The sequence below is a fragment of the Alligator sinensis genome, unplaced genomic scaffold (genome assembly GCF_000455745.1).
Source record: "Alligator sinensis unplaced genomic scaffold, ASM45574v1 scaffold198_1, whole genome shotgun sequence".
Lineage (NCBI taxonomy): Eukaryota > Metazoa > Chordata > Crocodylia > Alligatoridae > Alligator > Alligator sinensis.
In genome coordinates, this window is record NW_005841906.1 from 917,245 (window position 1) to 931,343 (window position 14,099).

The 14,099-nt window shown below is 51.9% G+C and overlaps 1 protein-coding gene across 1 annotated transcript in view; it reads right to left on the bottom strand.

Moving 5' to 3' along the window:
* Window positions 1–1,180, bottom strand: part of NFKBIE (NFKB inhibitor epsilon) — a 4,060-nt gene extending 2,880 nt beyond the window's left edge. Inside the window, exons 1-2 of the mRNA XM_025197822.1 lie at window positions 1,134–1,180; window positions 379–574 (exon numbers count right to left, since the gene is read on the bottom strand). Of these exons, the coding sequence (XP_025053607.1) occupies window positions 379–574; window positions 1,134–1,165 (228 nt within the window). The 5' untranslated portion in view covers window positions 1,166–1,180. The remainder of the gene's footprint in view (window positions 1–378; window positions 575–1,133) is intronic.
* Window positions 1,181–14,099: the final 12,919 nt, after the last annotated feature.

Genomic DNA, 14,099 nt, shown 5'->3' on the forward strand with positions numbered 1-14,099 from the left:
AGAGACAGCAGGGTCAGGAGCCGCTGGGGCAAACAGGATAGGTGGAACCCAGCAATTTCACATGCTGGTCAGAAGGCAGGGGCCCTGGAGGATACCAAGGAACAAGTTCCCTCTGCTGTATGCCCATTTTCCATCCTCACAGCCTCAGCCTGCCCAGGTGAGAGAAGTCCGGTGGCTAAGATCCTTCTCGCTATCACTGTGGAGCAGTGTGGCCTGGCAGTGTCAGGCCCAAGGCAGCCACAGTGGCTCAAAGCCTCTGGTGCTGGATGCAGACACTCTGGCTGGCATTCTCAGTGTCCCCTACAGATTCCAGCCACACTGCTGCCCTGGGGCCCACCTAGGTCAGCCTGTGGACACAGCTCAGTAACACGGAGACACCAGAAATGGTTGTACTGACTGTATCCACATCCCCATTCCTGTGGTACAGACCACGTTGGCAGCACACGTCTGCCTCCCTCCCAGACAGACACTCACCTGGAACAAGTCATTCTGGATTTCCAGCACCTCTCTGGGCAGGTGGGCGATGCAGACTGCCACCATTGGGTGACAATGGATGATGGCCAAGTGCACCAGCCTGCAGGAAGGGAAGAGATCAGTGTTACCATGCCCAGGCTGCTGCTGCTACTGCCACTCCACCAGGAGGTGAACACTTCCATGCAATCACAACTGGAGAAAAGACTGGGCCTGTGCCAGGCAGCCCCAGGCCTGTCTGAGCAGGCTGTGCCTCCTACGGGAGAGTCTGCTCCAGGAGATGCTCCAGTGTGCCTGTGCCAGCAGAAACTGGTGCAGCTCTGGCACGTTGACTAGGCTCCGCCAAGGCTGGCCCCACCCACTGTCCAAACAGTCGCACCCTGTAACATAGGAGTGTCCCCCACAGGGCAGGCATGGGTCCAGCTAGTGGTGTCTTTTACAGGCGGGGTACAGCGCAGTCATAGACAAATAGAAAATAAGGTTTGGAAGGGACCTTGGGAAGTCATCTAGTGCAACCCCCTGCTCAAAGCAGCACCATCCCCTACTAGATCATTCCAGCCAGGGCTTTGTCAAGCTGGGCCTTAAAACCTGCCAGGGATGTCATCATGACAGAGGGCTCCTCCCCTACTCTGAACAGGTCTTCTGACCCCTCAAAGCCTCACCTGCAGTCCCTGCTGCTTATTCCCCATGTCATCTCAGGCACCTCCCCAGTCACTCATGCTGCAGGTAGCTTGGGCACCCTACAGGAAGGGTCTTGACCCTATCAGCCCACAAGAGCCAAGAGTTTTACTGCCACTTGAGATTCCCACACCCCTGAAGTGCAGCCAGCTCTAGTGTGCAGCTCAGCAGCCAAGTACAGTATACGGAGAGGGGGTGACAGAGGATGCTAGAGCAGTTCTTGCAGTGAACAGACCCAGATGTCCCTGCAGAGCAAGCCCCATACATAGCAATTTTCACAAGATTCTCAGGGTGCAGACACAGCAAGGTTTGGAGCCCTTTCAAAAAGACAGCAGCTGGTACTTTAATTGTTCCCTGTGCCACATTCAAATGCAAAACCCTATACTCTCAGAGGTACAAATGACCAGTCAGCGAGTCCAGGGAGCTTGGAATCTGCTCCAGAGAGGCGGGACCAGGGACTGGCTGCAGTGGGCTGGAGCCTAGTACGATCTGTAGCTGCCAGGGGATTTCCACACCCCTCCTCCCTGCAGCCACAACACTTCTGCTTTCCTGGCTCAAGGACAACCAGTGGGGGCAGGGGACAGATCTGGGAGGGGTCCTGGCAAGTAGCCCAAAATAACCTGTAAATCACCTCCAAGACATTGCTGGCAGTGCCCCAGCTAAGAAGGAACAGGGACATGATGTATAGGAGGCAGCAGAAAGGTTCCCAGACCCCTGTAAGGAATGTCTTAGTATCGGCTATGCTAGGGACTGATGGCAAGGGTAGATATACATTTTTAAAGACTAATGAAATAAAACATATATCTATATACAGAGAGAGAAAACACAACTTTCATGAACCCAAGCTCACTTCAGATCCTAGGGACTGTCATGGCTCAGGACCCAGCCTCCCATGCTGGAAGAGAGCGCCAGTTCCCCCATGCTGGAGCCTGACCCCAGTCCTTGCACAGAGCTTCCCACTCTGGGGCTGTGGGAAGACCTGTATCTCACAGACCACAAGAACACACGGGCCACACTTGCACAAGAGTGTCAAGATGGTCTCCACTCTCTCCCAAGCAGTCAGAACAAAAGTGAGAGAGGTTCAAGCTCTCGAAAGTAATTTTCAGCCCTGCAGGGAGGCTATGATTAGCCTCCTCAACTTCACCAGCCACCTTCAGGCAAGTAAAAAATGGCCCCCCAATCTGCCCCCACCTATACAATTATAGAAGCAGCCAGGGCACTCCTGGCCTTCTCTTAGCCCACCCACGCTGCTGAGGTCAGGCCTGCACTGGTGGAGGGGGCAGAAGCAAGGAGTGGGTGGGTTGGCTTTTTAAGTCACAAAGGGAGCCTTGCGTTCCGTTCTGATCACAGCAAGACCTCTCATCTCCCAGGGGAGTCAGCAGGGCAGCTCATGTGAAAGCCCTGCCTTGGGTGGCGGACCACGGGGGTGGGGCTTCCTACCTCCTACCAACACATGGGTCCAGGTGCTGCCACAGCTCAGCAGCAGGGAAAAGTTGATGTTTACCTGCAATAGAGCACAGTCCCTCCTGCTTGTGCTCCAGCTCATCCTGTCTGAACTGTCTCAGGGGCAGTGTCTGTGTATAGTGGCTAACAGATACAGCCACTATATACATGCCCCAAGCCCCACAGGGCAGGCATGGGAGGTCTAGGGACCGGAGTCCTCAACAGCACCCCGGGCCTGCTGGTTTGTGTAGGTGGTAGTTTCTTAGAGCATGTGGAGGGCTGGGGGGAAAGGGTGTTCAGCTCTGAGCTGCAGGGAGGCCACCTGGGCCTACGATGCACTTGAAGATCTGCAGGAGCTCTGCAGAGACTTGACTTTGCAGCCTGCTTCATGGCAGTGCCACAGGTTCAGCCCTGCCTAGAAAATAGGGATGGGGAGTTCAGGTGTGTTAGCACCAGGATGCAAGGGACCTCAAGCCAGGCCCTGCTGTGGGAGACAGAGCAGCATTAAGCAGCAGGTTCCCTTGCTGCCCACCCCTGGGGGACATCTGTGCCTGAAGGCAAAATCTCTGGGGAAGCCCCAGGTCATGCAAGCGGAGGGAATTCCCCTGCCCCATTAAAGGGAGCAGCCACCCACAGCATGTCTGAGTGCCACATGGGGAGGGCTCCCTGCAAGGCTGGAGCTCCCCCTGCGTAGGGGGATGGAGAATGACATCTGGGAGCCACTTAGTCGGGAAAGCAGGCTTGACTCAGCCTCTGGTGTGCAGAGAAGAGAGCAGTTTCCACTGGGCACCTCTCTGGGGTTGGGGATGCTAGGGGGCTGCTGCTGCTCAAGTTGGAAGTGCACTTACAGAGTTATGCGCCATGCTGTCTCAGTGGTGAAAATGCTGATGCCAAGCTCAATTAGCAGCTCCCACTATCCTCAGTACTCAGGAAAAAGCCCTACGAGACCTCCAGCCAAGCCTCTGTGCAGACAGACATTCTTGATGTCATGTGCCCGCAGGCCTCCCTTTTCCATTTACCAGGGACAGTCCCTGTATCTTCAAACCCAGCTCCCACTGCGTCCCTGCCAGTCCCCATGTTTTCACCACAGAGGGCCACAAGCTCCTCCTCTGGCCTTCGCAGGTATGCAGTGATTAGGCGCTGGGCTCTGGGACTTTCCAAGGCAGTTCAGATTGAACTTTAGACCTCCGCTGCTTTCACTTTTCAGGGGCTAAGGCAGTCCCAGGGGACTGAGCCGAGGTGGTGTGAAAGTACACGGGTCTCTCCAAGGTCTGCCAACCCAGGCCCCCACCCTGAAATCCCCCAAACTCCTCTTCAGCAGCAACTGTACCCAGCAACCTGATAAAGGGGGGGAAAGGTGGCAAGCTGACAAACTCAGACTTGAAAGCCCCAAGCTAACACTCTGTCCCCACTTTCTCAGAAGGAAGAGCCTGATTTATGAGGGTCAACAGTTAGAGAAGTCAGGATTCCTGGATTCTGTTCCCAAATCCAAAGCCATGGATGTGGGAACAGAGGGGTTAAGCTTGAGAGGTAAGCTTGGGACCAGTTACGCCATAGCAGATGAGCATGACCATGTGGGCAAGGGTTTGGATAGTCTGGGAAACATACAGGCTGGGACTGAAAGCCAGGCACAGGAAAACATGAGAAAACTGTCCCTGGTTTGTCTAGCAGTAAATCTGCCCTCACTGGGCCAGCCCTGTGCTGTTGTAGCGGCTGTTGTGTGTTAGCTGCTATCCCTCATCCCTTTGGCCTTTCCATGGCTTAATCCATTTTGGTGCCCACGACCTGCCAGGTGGTGTGAGCCTGGCAGACAGAGATCCTCACTTGCTTTGCCTGCAAAAGCAAATGACCTACACTTTAAAGGCTTGTGAGGTACCTTGAGATCTTGAGCTGTAAGGAGCAATAGAGGCACACAAACAGTCACTAGTCCTGCTGAGTCAGAGCTGGGTTTTCACCTGTAACTAGGATGCATCTGGGACATTTGGGAGTTTTTCCCCACAGCTCAGGCCTGGACTTTGGCTTCTTGTTTCTGCAACTGCCCCTTTCCCCGCTTCTCCCATGGCAGATGCTGCCAACCCTGGGCTTCCTGAAACTGGGTGTAACAGGTCCCCCTCCCAAGTTCCCAAGTGGACCAGGGAAGCAGGGAATCACAGCAGAGGGCTAAGCCTGAAGTGCAGGAGGATGGTGTTTGGCCTTTGTAACATCAACAAGAAGTTGGAATTATCATCTCCCAGGGGTGTCAAACATGCAACCCATGGGACAGCTGTAGCCCATGGAGCCATTTCATACCGCCTGCTGGACTATCACCAAACTGCTAGGAGCTTGGGGGTGGGGGTGGTATCCTGCTGTAGAAAATCTGGACTCTGATGGACCCAGTTGCTGGAGGCAAGAGAGTGAGCACAACTGTCTCCACTTGGCCCCTCCTGCCAGAGCTCCACCACTGCCACACGGCCCGAATACCAGACTCACTGTTGTTGCAGCTGCTGGCTCCACAGATCTGGCTCATGGCACAGTTGATGTCTTATACTAAAGCAAGGAAACCCATTCCTGGGAGGTACAAGGCACAGAGGCCTCAGCCTCAGAGATGTCTTCCTTAGCCCCGACAACAATGCCTATACTGTCCCATGGACAAAAACGCCCTGTCTGACACAGCGGCAGCAGGGTAATGCTAAATCCAAGCCCTTATGAAGAGAGATTGGAGCTCTGCTGTAAAGCAGATAAGCCTGCAACACAACCCTCCACAAGCAAGGACATAAATACATGCCCTCTCTTCCTCGCCCACAGGCACACATCTTTCAATACCTGCAACAACCAGACACTGCACAACACACTTTGCACACTTTGCAACCTCTGCCCCTCCTCCAGCCTACTGTTCTCACCCTTTCACCCAAATATTTCCCTGCTGCAAACCCCAGAAGTGATGGACACAGGGAACAGCAAGTGGTTATGCTAGGAGAGGGAGGGGTGTTGGGAAAGGACTATGTGCAGAGGACAGATAAGATGGGTGATGGTAGCGCAGTCCAGTGGACAAATAAATGGACTGGGAGCTCTGTATCTGCCTCTGTCACTGGTCAGCAGTGGGCATCTGGACAAAGGGGCCTTTCTCCCCCCTTAGAGCCTGGGTTTCCTTTCCCACCTGTTGATTGCCTGGCCTATGTAGACTCTAAGTGCTTCAGGGCGTGCACATACAATCTCTGTGCATTTTTATAGTGCCTTCCATGAAAGTGGAGCCTTCAGATGATGCTGCCTTTCAAACAGTGATGATCACATTGCCACAAACTACTTAGAAAGACAGAAAGCAGAGGAGAAGGCAGACATTGCTGAGCTCTGAACCACTCAGCTGTGGATCAGAGTGTTTATACTGCTAATGGCACATGGGAAACCTGTTCAGGTCACCTAGGAAAGATCCAGGCTGTTGGAGCAGAAGGATCGGGGTCCTGCTCCACGGCACTTCTATCTGGTCTCACAACACAGTCTGATTTTGCTGCTGACCCTACAAGTGCCCTGGCATCTTACACAGCCCTGGATTAGTTGCAACACAGTCTGATTTTTACATTGTGCATGGGATGGCTAAGTACTGTGCAGAGTGGCACAGACATTTTGGAGGGGAAAAAGCAGGAGAGGGGAAGGCAGTGAAATTGAGTCGGTGGCCAGAGAAGGGAGGTGGCTGAGCTGGGAACAGTGGCAAAGGGAAACAGCTGCATGGTTAGAAAAGCAGTTGCATCACCACAGATTGGCTGCAATCAAGGCAGTGGCCTGGCATCTGGGTTATTGCCAGCTCTGTGCTACTGTGGGGCTGTGAGACATCCTGACTCACTTCTTTCTCCAAAAAACAGAGCAGAGATTACGCATTCTCATCTGGGAAGTGCAATGGATGCCTGCTCGCAAAGGCCTTGGAGAGGCAGCACTGGGAAGGGGGCTATTACCCTGGCTGGCCCTTCTTTCACTCATCCCACATGCATCTGAACCATGGGATGGAGCACCCAATGTTGTCCGACCTCCCTCCCCCTCAGCTCCATGCACAGCCGGAGAGAACTCTCCCTCTGCTTTCTCCAAGTGGAAAGGCAAAAAGAAATGACGCCAATGCCAGTTTGCATGCAAAGCAAACAGCACTGGGCTGTTTGTGGGAGAAAAGGAGGAAATGGCATCTGCAGCACGAGGACTTGGACAAGATGCATCATGGAGGAAAACAGCAGGGGAATTCCACTGTTTTCCTGCTCTCCCGTTCCGGCTCTATAACCTGCCCTGCTAACCCCTTCCACAGAGAAGTGAAACCACCAACAGGAACCTTTGCCACACTGCTCAGCCAGCCTGCCTCAGGCTGGAACAACCCGCAGCACCTTTGCTAGTCTGTTCCTGGGCTCCTCCCCCCCCCCCACACACAGAGAATTTGAAGGCTTCTCTCTCTTGGCCTCAGGCCCTCCTTCCAATTCCAGTTCTAGGCTCTGCTCATGCACTTTTCTCCTGGCTTGCAGAAATTCTGCTGTCCCAGCCCTGGTCTCACTCCGCTGAGTAAGATGTTCGCAATCCTGGCTAACAACATCCTCTCCTCACCCCAATCCCTTACTGCCCTTTCAATCTTGATGCCTTTCAATCTTGACCTGGAGCTCCCCTAGTAGGAGGTGGTTTGGGGTTAAAGAGAAGGCAGGCAAGGGGTACTGCAGGTAGAGAGCAGTCTGCTGTTAAGAACACAGTATGGAAAATCCACTCCCCTGGGACAAGATGCTGCCACTCCTGGCAAGTGTCTCCCTCCTGTGTGGTCTCACTTATTCTTAAGAAAAAAGTGTCTAGCTCTTCTGCCTGCAAACCATGATGCAGTCCAACTACTCTTACAGAGAAACCACTCCAGGGTTGCTGAAGGGTGTTCCCTTCCAGGCACCTGATACAGGGGCCAAACCACTCTAACATAGGGCTCTGTAGGAAGGGCCATGCATTTCAGAACCCACTGTTAGGAAGGTCAGGTGGGGATGAGGGGCAGAGGCCGCAGACTAGCTAGCTACTCTGCTGTTCACTCCTTCACAAAGGTTGGGGTCTTAGCCAGGAAAAGAAGAAACTCAGCCCACTTGTATCACATCAGCCCACAAAGGGCTCTGAGGGGGAGGCCAGCATAAAATGATAAACTGGGGCTGAAGCCACACAACACACATCAATTTATGCAGCCATCGCTTTTTGAAGAGATGGTTCAGCATTGACTGGCAGATCAGCTGCTGGAAGGGTGCAGTACTTAGCCAGCTGGAGGCCAGCTCTGCAGACCTCAGCAGGAGACTGGGAAAGTGGTGGCAGCCCAGAGCACCAGTTCATTTTGGCCAGGCCAGTGGGCTTTGTTTAGGACCATATATTCCCAGGCCTTGTTAAGAGGTCTAAGGCTGATGCTGTACAAGCAGATGGAGCCCACCCTTCCCTCTGGCCTGTTTCCCTGCCTCTCTCACACTGGATAAATAAGAGAAGAGTCAACTATGGAAATCTAAGCTGGAGAGCTCTTTACGGCCCTATTATTGGGGTAGGTTTGTTTCCCATGCTCACACACCATGCTTTGCCCCACAGCCCCTGGACTCTATTGCTTCCCTTGAGAGTGCTAGAACAAGTGACAGCAACACAGAAGGGCTGGCTCAGCCTGCAGCAGAAGTGGGCCCCTGATCAGAACTGCAGTGCAGTTCAGGTGGGTTTCAACCAGCCCATTACAGACTGAGGGACCACCTCTCTATCCTGTAAGATCACTAGGGCCAGCCAAAATCTACGTCAGAGACACCCAAAAGACTTGGGGTGTTTGGAGCTGCTTTCAAACAGTTGCAGATGGTTTTGTAACAGGCTGGAAGGTGGGAATCTGCAGCAAAACTAGGAACTGTCTTGAATAAATTCCACCCTGTGGGAGCAGAAGGAGCAGATCGTATTTGGGGCATGCTGAATTCTTCTCTGAACACCCACACATACCCACTGCAACTGGCCAGGAAACAAACCTGTACTTTGCAAGAATCTACTTTAGAGATCCTGCTCGCAGACAAACAATTACCCAGTATGCCAGTGCAGGGCTGGAACTCATGAGTATAATCATAATTGAGGAGTTTCTTTTATCAGTTCTAGGATCCCTTGCTTGCTCTGAGTGGTGGCGCCTTCTGTCTCTGGCAAAGGACACGGTAATACTCCAGTGCATATTGATCCTGGCAGCAACGTGGACAGAAGTTGATATCTTTAATTACATCAGCTTCATGAATTTGGCTGCTTGTAGGGTTCCTCCCTCAGGCCTGCCCAGCCCACACACTAGATCCTCTCCAGTCTCTCATCACCCTTATCTCTAGTCAGGGTGCCAAAATACTTTCCCTTAATGAATCAGTTGAACTAACCCTTTCCCACACTTGCTAGTGATGGTGAGGGAACATCATTCAAGCAAACACGTGATTATTCAAGGGGATCATTCAATCAAGTCCGTTAGAGATCCATCCTGACTCGCTCCCAGCCACTTCACAGAAACTTAGCTCCTCATTATATTGAGGATCAGGGGATATTTTTTTCTCTGGCATTTTAGAGCCTGGAACTTTCCAAACATTCTTCCCCTTTTGGCTGAAATTCCCCGGGTTTCCCCTTGGAAGTGCATCCGTGCAAGTGGAAAACATGAAGACTTTTCTTGGAAATCGTCATCAGACTGTAGAAGGGACACTGAATGCACTACATAAAGCAGGAATTTAAATTTACCCAGGTAACATCCTCTTGGGTATGCATCCTGTTCCTGCAAGGATCATGGCCATATCAGGATCTGGGAAATCCTAGTTAAGAAATGCAGATATTGTCATCAAGAAGAGGCTTTGATCCTGCCTGGCATTTCTGGGTGCTATTATGAAATGAAAAGTTACGTCCAGGCCAGGATTGTCTCCTGTTGCAGAGTTACTAGGCTTTATACTGCTTTAGCTAAGCCATGCCAAGCCTGGGCCAGGGACTGTCCCTCCTTAACAGCAGCAGCTGGCAGTGTCCTCGATTCCCCACGTGTGCAGCCCACACCACGTGGAATGACAGTGGAATGTGCAGACTACTGATTTCCCAGTGGAATGAGCGAGCTGGGCATGCTATTGATGGCGGCGCCTCTGGCCCCAACAGCTCAAAACAAGAGGAAATTACACACCAAGCCAGATAAAGGATGCACTTCTGTGGCTAAGACAAACCGGAGACTTGGGCTCTTGGAACCCTTGTCATTAGAGATGGAAAGCCCCTATTAGTCCATTCAGCCCATCCTGCCCACGCTAAGCCAGCAACATGCTAAATATACATTCCTGAACAATGTGGCTTCCATCCTTCCCACAGGAGCTGATAAGAGCCTAGGGTATGTCAGCATTGCCCTTCAGAGTCCAAGAAAAAAGACAAAAACTGGGCTGGAAGGGACTTCATGAGCTCATCTAAGCTACTCTCCTGCTCAAGGCAGGATTGTTTCTGTCTACACAACTGCCAACAAAAGTTTTTCCTAACCTGCACTTAAAAATTCCCAGACATTGTGATTCTACCTCATCTCAAGGGAGCCTGTTCCAGGGCTGAATAATTCCCTTAACTCTATCCCACTCCTCCCCATCACATCCCCTCCTGTGCCATGACACCCATTGGAGAGCTGCAGATTTCCACATGTGTCCATTTTCCCCTCCCAGAGTCATCCCTTTGCCAGGTTCTTTCGATCTGTTCCCCATTACTTAGTCACCCATATCTTTTCTCATTGTCCTGTTCCATGTTCCCTTCCATCAGGAGTCCTCCAAAGCCCATTGATGCCCCCTGCCCCTCTCCTGCCCAGACACATACAGAAGCATGAAAAGGAACAGTATGTACAGCAGTACAAACAGGCAGTGAGCAAAGACTTTGAACCTGCAAAAGTTTAGCCATGCTGAGGCAGGACATGGTGAAATGCAAGGGACAGGGGCAGGCAGCTTTGTCAGACTCTCACAATTCATCACTGTGGAGAGATGCTAACCCTGCCTTTGTCACCGAGTGATGTGCTGCAAGGAGGCCTGGCATGAGAGCAGGCCGTGGCTAGGCACCCTAGGCAAAGCAAGGAAGAGCTCCTTCTCCCCTGCAGGTTCCAGTTGCTGCCATGGGGAGGGAGAGACCTGAAGGGTGTCTGCTCTGAGACACAGACACAAGTTAAAACTCTTTAATCTGCCCTGATCCCTCATTAACCTGTCTCGGCCCACAAGTCATCGACATGTGATTTCCTATCAGCAGACAGCAGCACTAACCACACTGCTGGGGAAGGAGGAAGTCGGGCTCCCCTTTGCTGCTCCTACTTCCCCGAGATACCCTGCATGGGTGTAGCACAATCAAAATAGGCCTGGCCCTGTTTCCACACAAAGGAAACTGTGAGAGGGTGTTCAATGCAGGGACCCCTGAACTTTGCCCACGTGAGGGGGCGGCAGAGATGGTGCCTGCTTTGCATGACACCATGCACATGACAGCTGCCTTTGCACAAAGGTGCTGCACCATGAACACTAGGACTCCCGCCTGGCTAACTAAAGGCAAGGCCAGGCACACTGGTACATATAGTCTGCCTCTCCACAATGGGTAGGCTAATCCTTCAGCCATCACAGTGGTGCCTGGTGGTGGAAGCAGAGATCTTGTGAACTAGAGCGTGGCTGCCTCAAGAGGGCCAGACGGAGGTTCAGGCCTACCTGCCCATTCTGCCAGCAGATCTTTTTCCTCTCTGCAGTGCATGGGGAGCCTGTGGCATCACCCCACCAGTTTTGCCCAGGACCCCAGTGTGAATGGCAAGCCTTTTCCATCCCCTTGCAGGAGGCAGACAGTCCCTCCCCCACCCCTTCTGCAGGACTCTGCAGCTGGGGCCCTCCTGCATCTGCCTAGCTCCAGCAAGAGGGAGGGGGGTTTCCCCAGCACACACTTAACAAAGATTGAGCCTGTTTAGAGTCTGGGGCACAAACAGAAAAGCTCTCTGTGGTCTGTCCAGAGCTAGCCCATCCCCCAGGCTGGAAAACCCCTTTCTGGCTTCCACAGATACTGACTCCATTGGAAGTGCACTGAGCAGGGAAAGACTGTCCAGATCCAATGGAAAGGCCGCATGTTCCTAGGCAGAGGCCGGTCTGAGCATGCATGGGAGCAGTATAGCAAGGAGTTTTTCCTCCTGCCATACTAACCATTCCTCTGCCAGCCAGACCTATAGCCCCTGCCCTTTTCTGTGCCAGTCTTTGGACTCCAATCTCTCCTTACCAGCTCTGCTAGCACCTCAATCCTAACCCCTAACTCTTCTGGCTAGTTATCAATCCTGACCTGTAGCATCTTCTCTTGTTTCACTGCCTGGATCCCCCCAGACCCTAGTTCTGCTGTCTCCTTGCCCCTGACCTGACCTCCCAGCTCTGCCAATATCCCTCTTCTCTAATCCGCTATCCTAGTCCTGACTTTCCTAAATTTATCAACACTCAGCAGTGATTTTTTTAACATGATTAAATGTCCTTTAGGTCTTAGGGAGCAAGCACCAAACTCACTTCACTTGTGCTGGCCCAGCCAGCATCCTCAGGCACCACCTCTTTTCTTCAGAAGAGGCACTCAGTTTGGGCTCAACTGCTCCAATTGGTGTCTATTTATACATGCACCTTCAAATGAAGTTCTAGGTTTCTATGGGAGGTTCCAGCTGAGACTAAGTGTCCACATGATGATGAGATCTCCACCTCAATTATAAACTTTAATTCAGGGGTGGGACTTGATAACAGAGTCCTTCCCCACTTTCTATCTCCTAGGGACATAAAATCTCAAGCAAGCCCATAGGAAACTCCATGGAAGGACAGTGCTGGCAAAGGCACTAGGCCCTACAGCTCACACAAAGCATCACCAACCGGGAGCATGCTGCTTCATGCCAGGTTCAGTCCTGAATCGGCAGAGGCAACTGAGGAAACAGGAACTAGAAGCTAAAAGCCCAGAACTTGTCTTTTTTCAGAATTACAATGGTTACAAGGAAGTTCTATTGCCCAATGGAGCCTACTGAGAAATAATGAGATTACGGTTTGAATCCTAGCTTGAGGTCTGCTGCACTGGAGGCAAGCCAGCAAGTCGCACAAGGCAGGAGCTATCTTCCCACTGCTGTTGGGTCATGAGCTAAGGTGCAAGGGAACGCTGTGGGTCAGTGGCTCTGCCTCTGCAGCTGAAGGAAAGCTAGCCATGCAGTGCGCTTGCTGCTTCCACCCAAAGGCCTCTAAACACTTCCCTGACAAAGGGACTTTGATCCTGAAAGCTTGCAGAAAAGGACAATTTTCTTGCCATTTTCCAGTTGGTCTAATAAAAGGTATCATTTTGGAACCAAGAGTTCTAGTTTTTTGTATGTCTAAACACTTCACAAACATTCGTTAGTTGGACTTGATCAGTTCCAATTTACACACAGGAAAATAAGGGACTAGAAGAAGCCCGGGGCAGAGCAGACTCCCTGCCCTAATCACTAGAACACTCTCTCCTAGAGCTGGGAAGAGAACCCAGAAGTGCGGATTCCCTGTCCCACTTCTCAGCATTAAACTACCCCACTTCACCTCACTTCGGCTACATAAGTAGCAACCATTCCATCCCCTGTCCCCCCCACGCACTCTTTAGATTTCCTGTTTTAAACTGCATTGTAAGTAAGCAAAAACAGAAGAGCAGCTGCAGCCATTTGGAGAGCCTCTGCACAGCCACCTCCTGATGGGAGGGAGCAAAAGGCAGCAGCAGCTAGCCCAAACTGACCGCCCAGTGGAGTCTGAAGATAAGAGCAAGCAGCTTAGCCGACCTAAACCAGCATAGAAGACATTTGAATCCGAGTGAAATGAGTTCAGTGGTTTGCTGCCTAACACCTGGAGGACACCCGATCATGTGTTTGCCTCTCCTATTAATGGGAGGTTTGGATCAGGCTCTGGACAAGCTGGTTTGACAAGCAACTGGCTCAGTCACCCCTACAAAAGATGGGATCAAACCCCTCCCCCCCAAATCAATTGAAGCATTTACAACCAAAATCACCCCAGGGACACAATGGGGAAGGGAAACTGGCAGTCACCAAATGCACCACAGACTCACAGGCCTTGGGGCTTGCCCTTACAGGGAAAGTTACTCATTTTAGTTGTATCTTGCTTAAGTGTATCCACGCAGGCAGTTATGCCAGTGCAACTGAAGTGATCACGTAGGGCATGGAAATTTCCCTGTGTGGGCTACAATGTCCAGATGAGAAAATAAAGAGCAACCAATGCTTGAACCATGCTGGGGGTGGCGGGAGGGGACACGGTTTCATTTAACCTGGCTTGGATGAGGTTTGCTGCAAGGCTGTCAGTCTTCTCAGCATGTCCCACAACACACAGGAATGGGCTAATTAGCACATGCCTTCTTCCCAACCAGGAAGTAAACACATAGCTGAGATGAGACCAGCTTTTATCAAGCAAGAAGCACCTCCTTGGGTGAGCCCAAGATCCTCCCTCTCTGCAGCTAACAGGACCTTTGATTCTCTGCTACAGACATCTTGTTCAGTGGCTTCTGTCCCCCTCCAGTTTCTCTTCCTCCTGTACCATTATTCA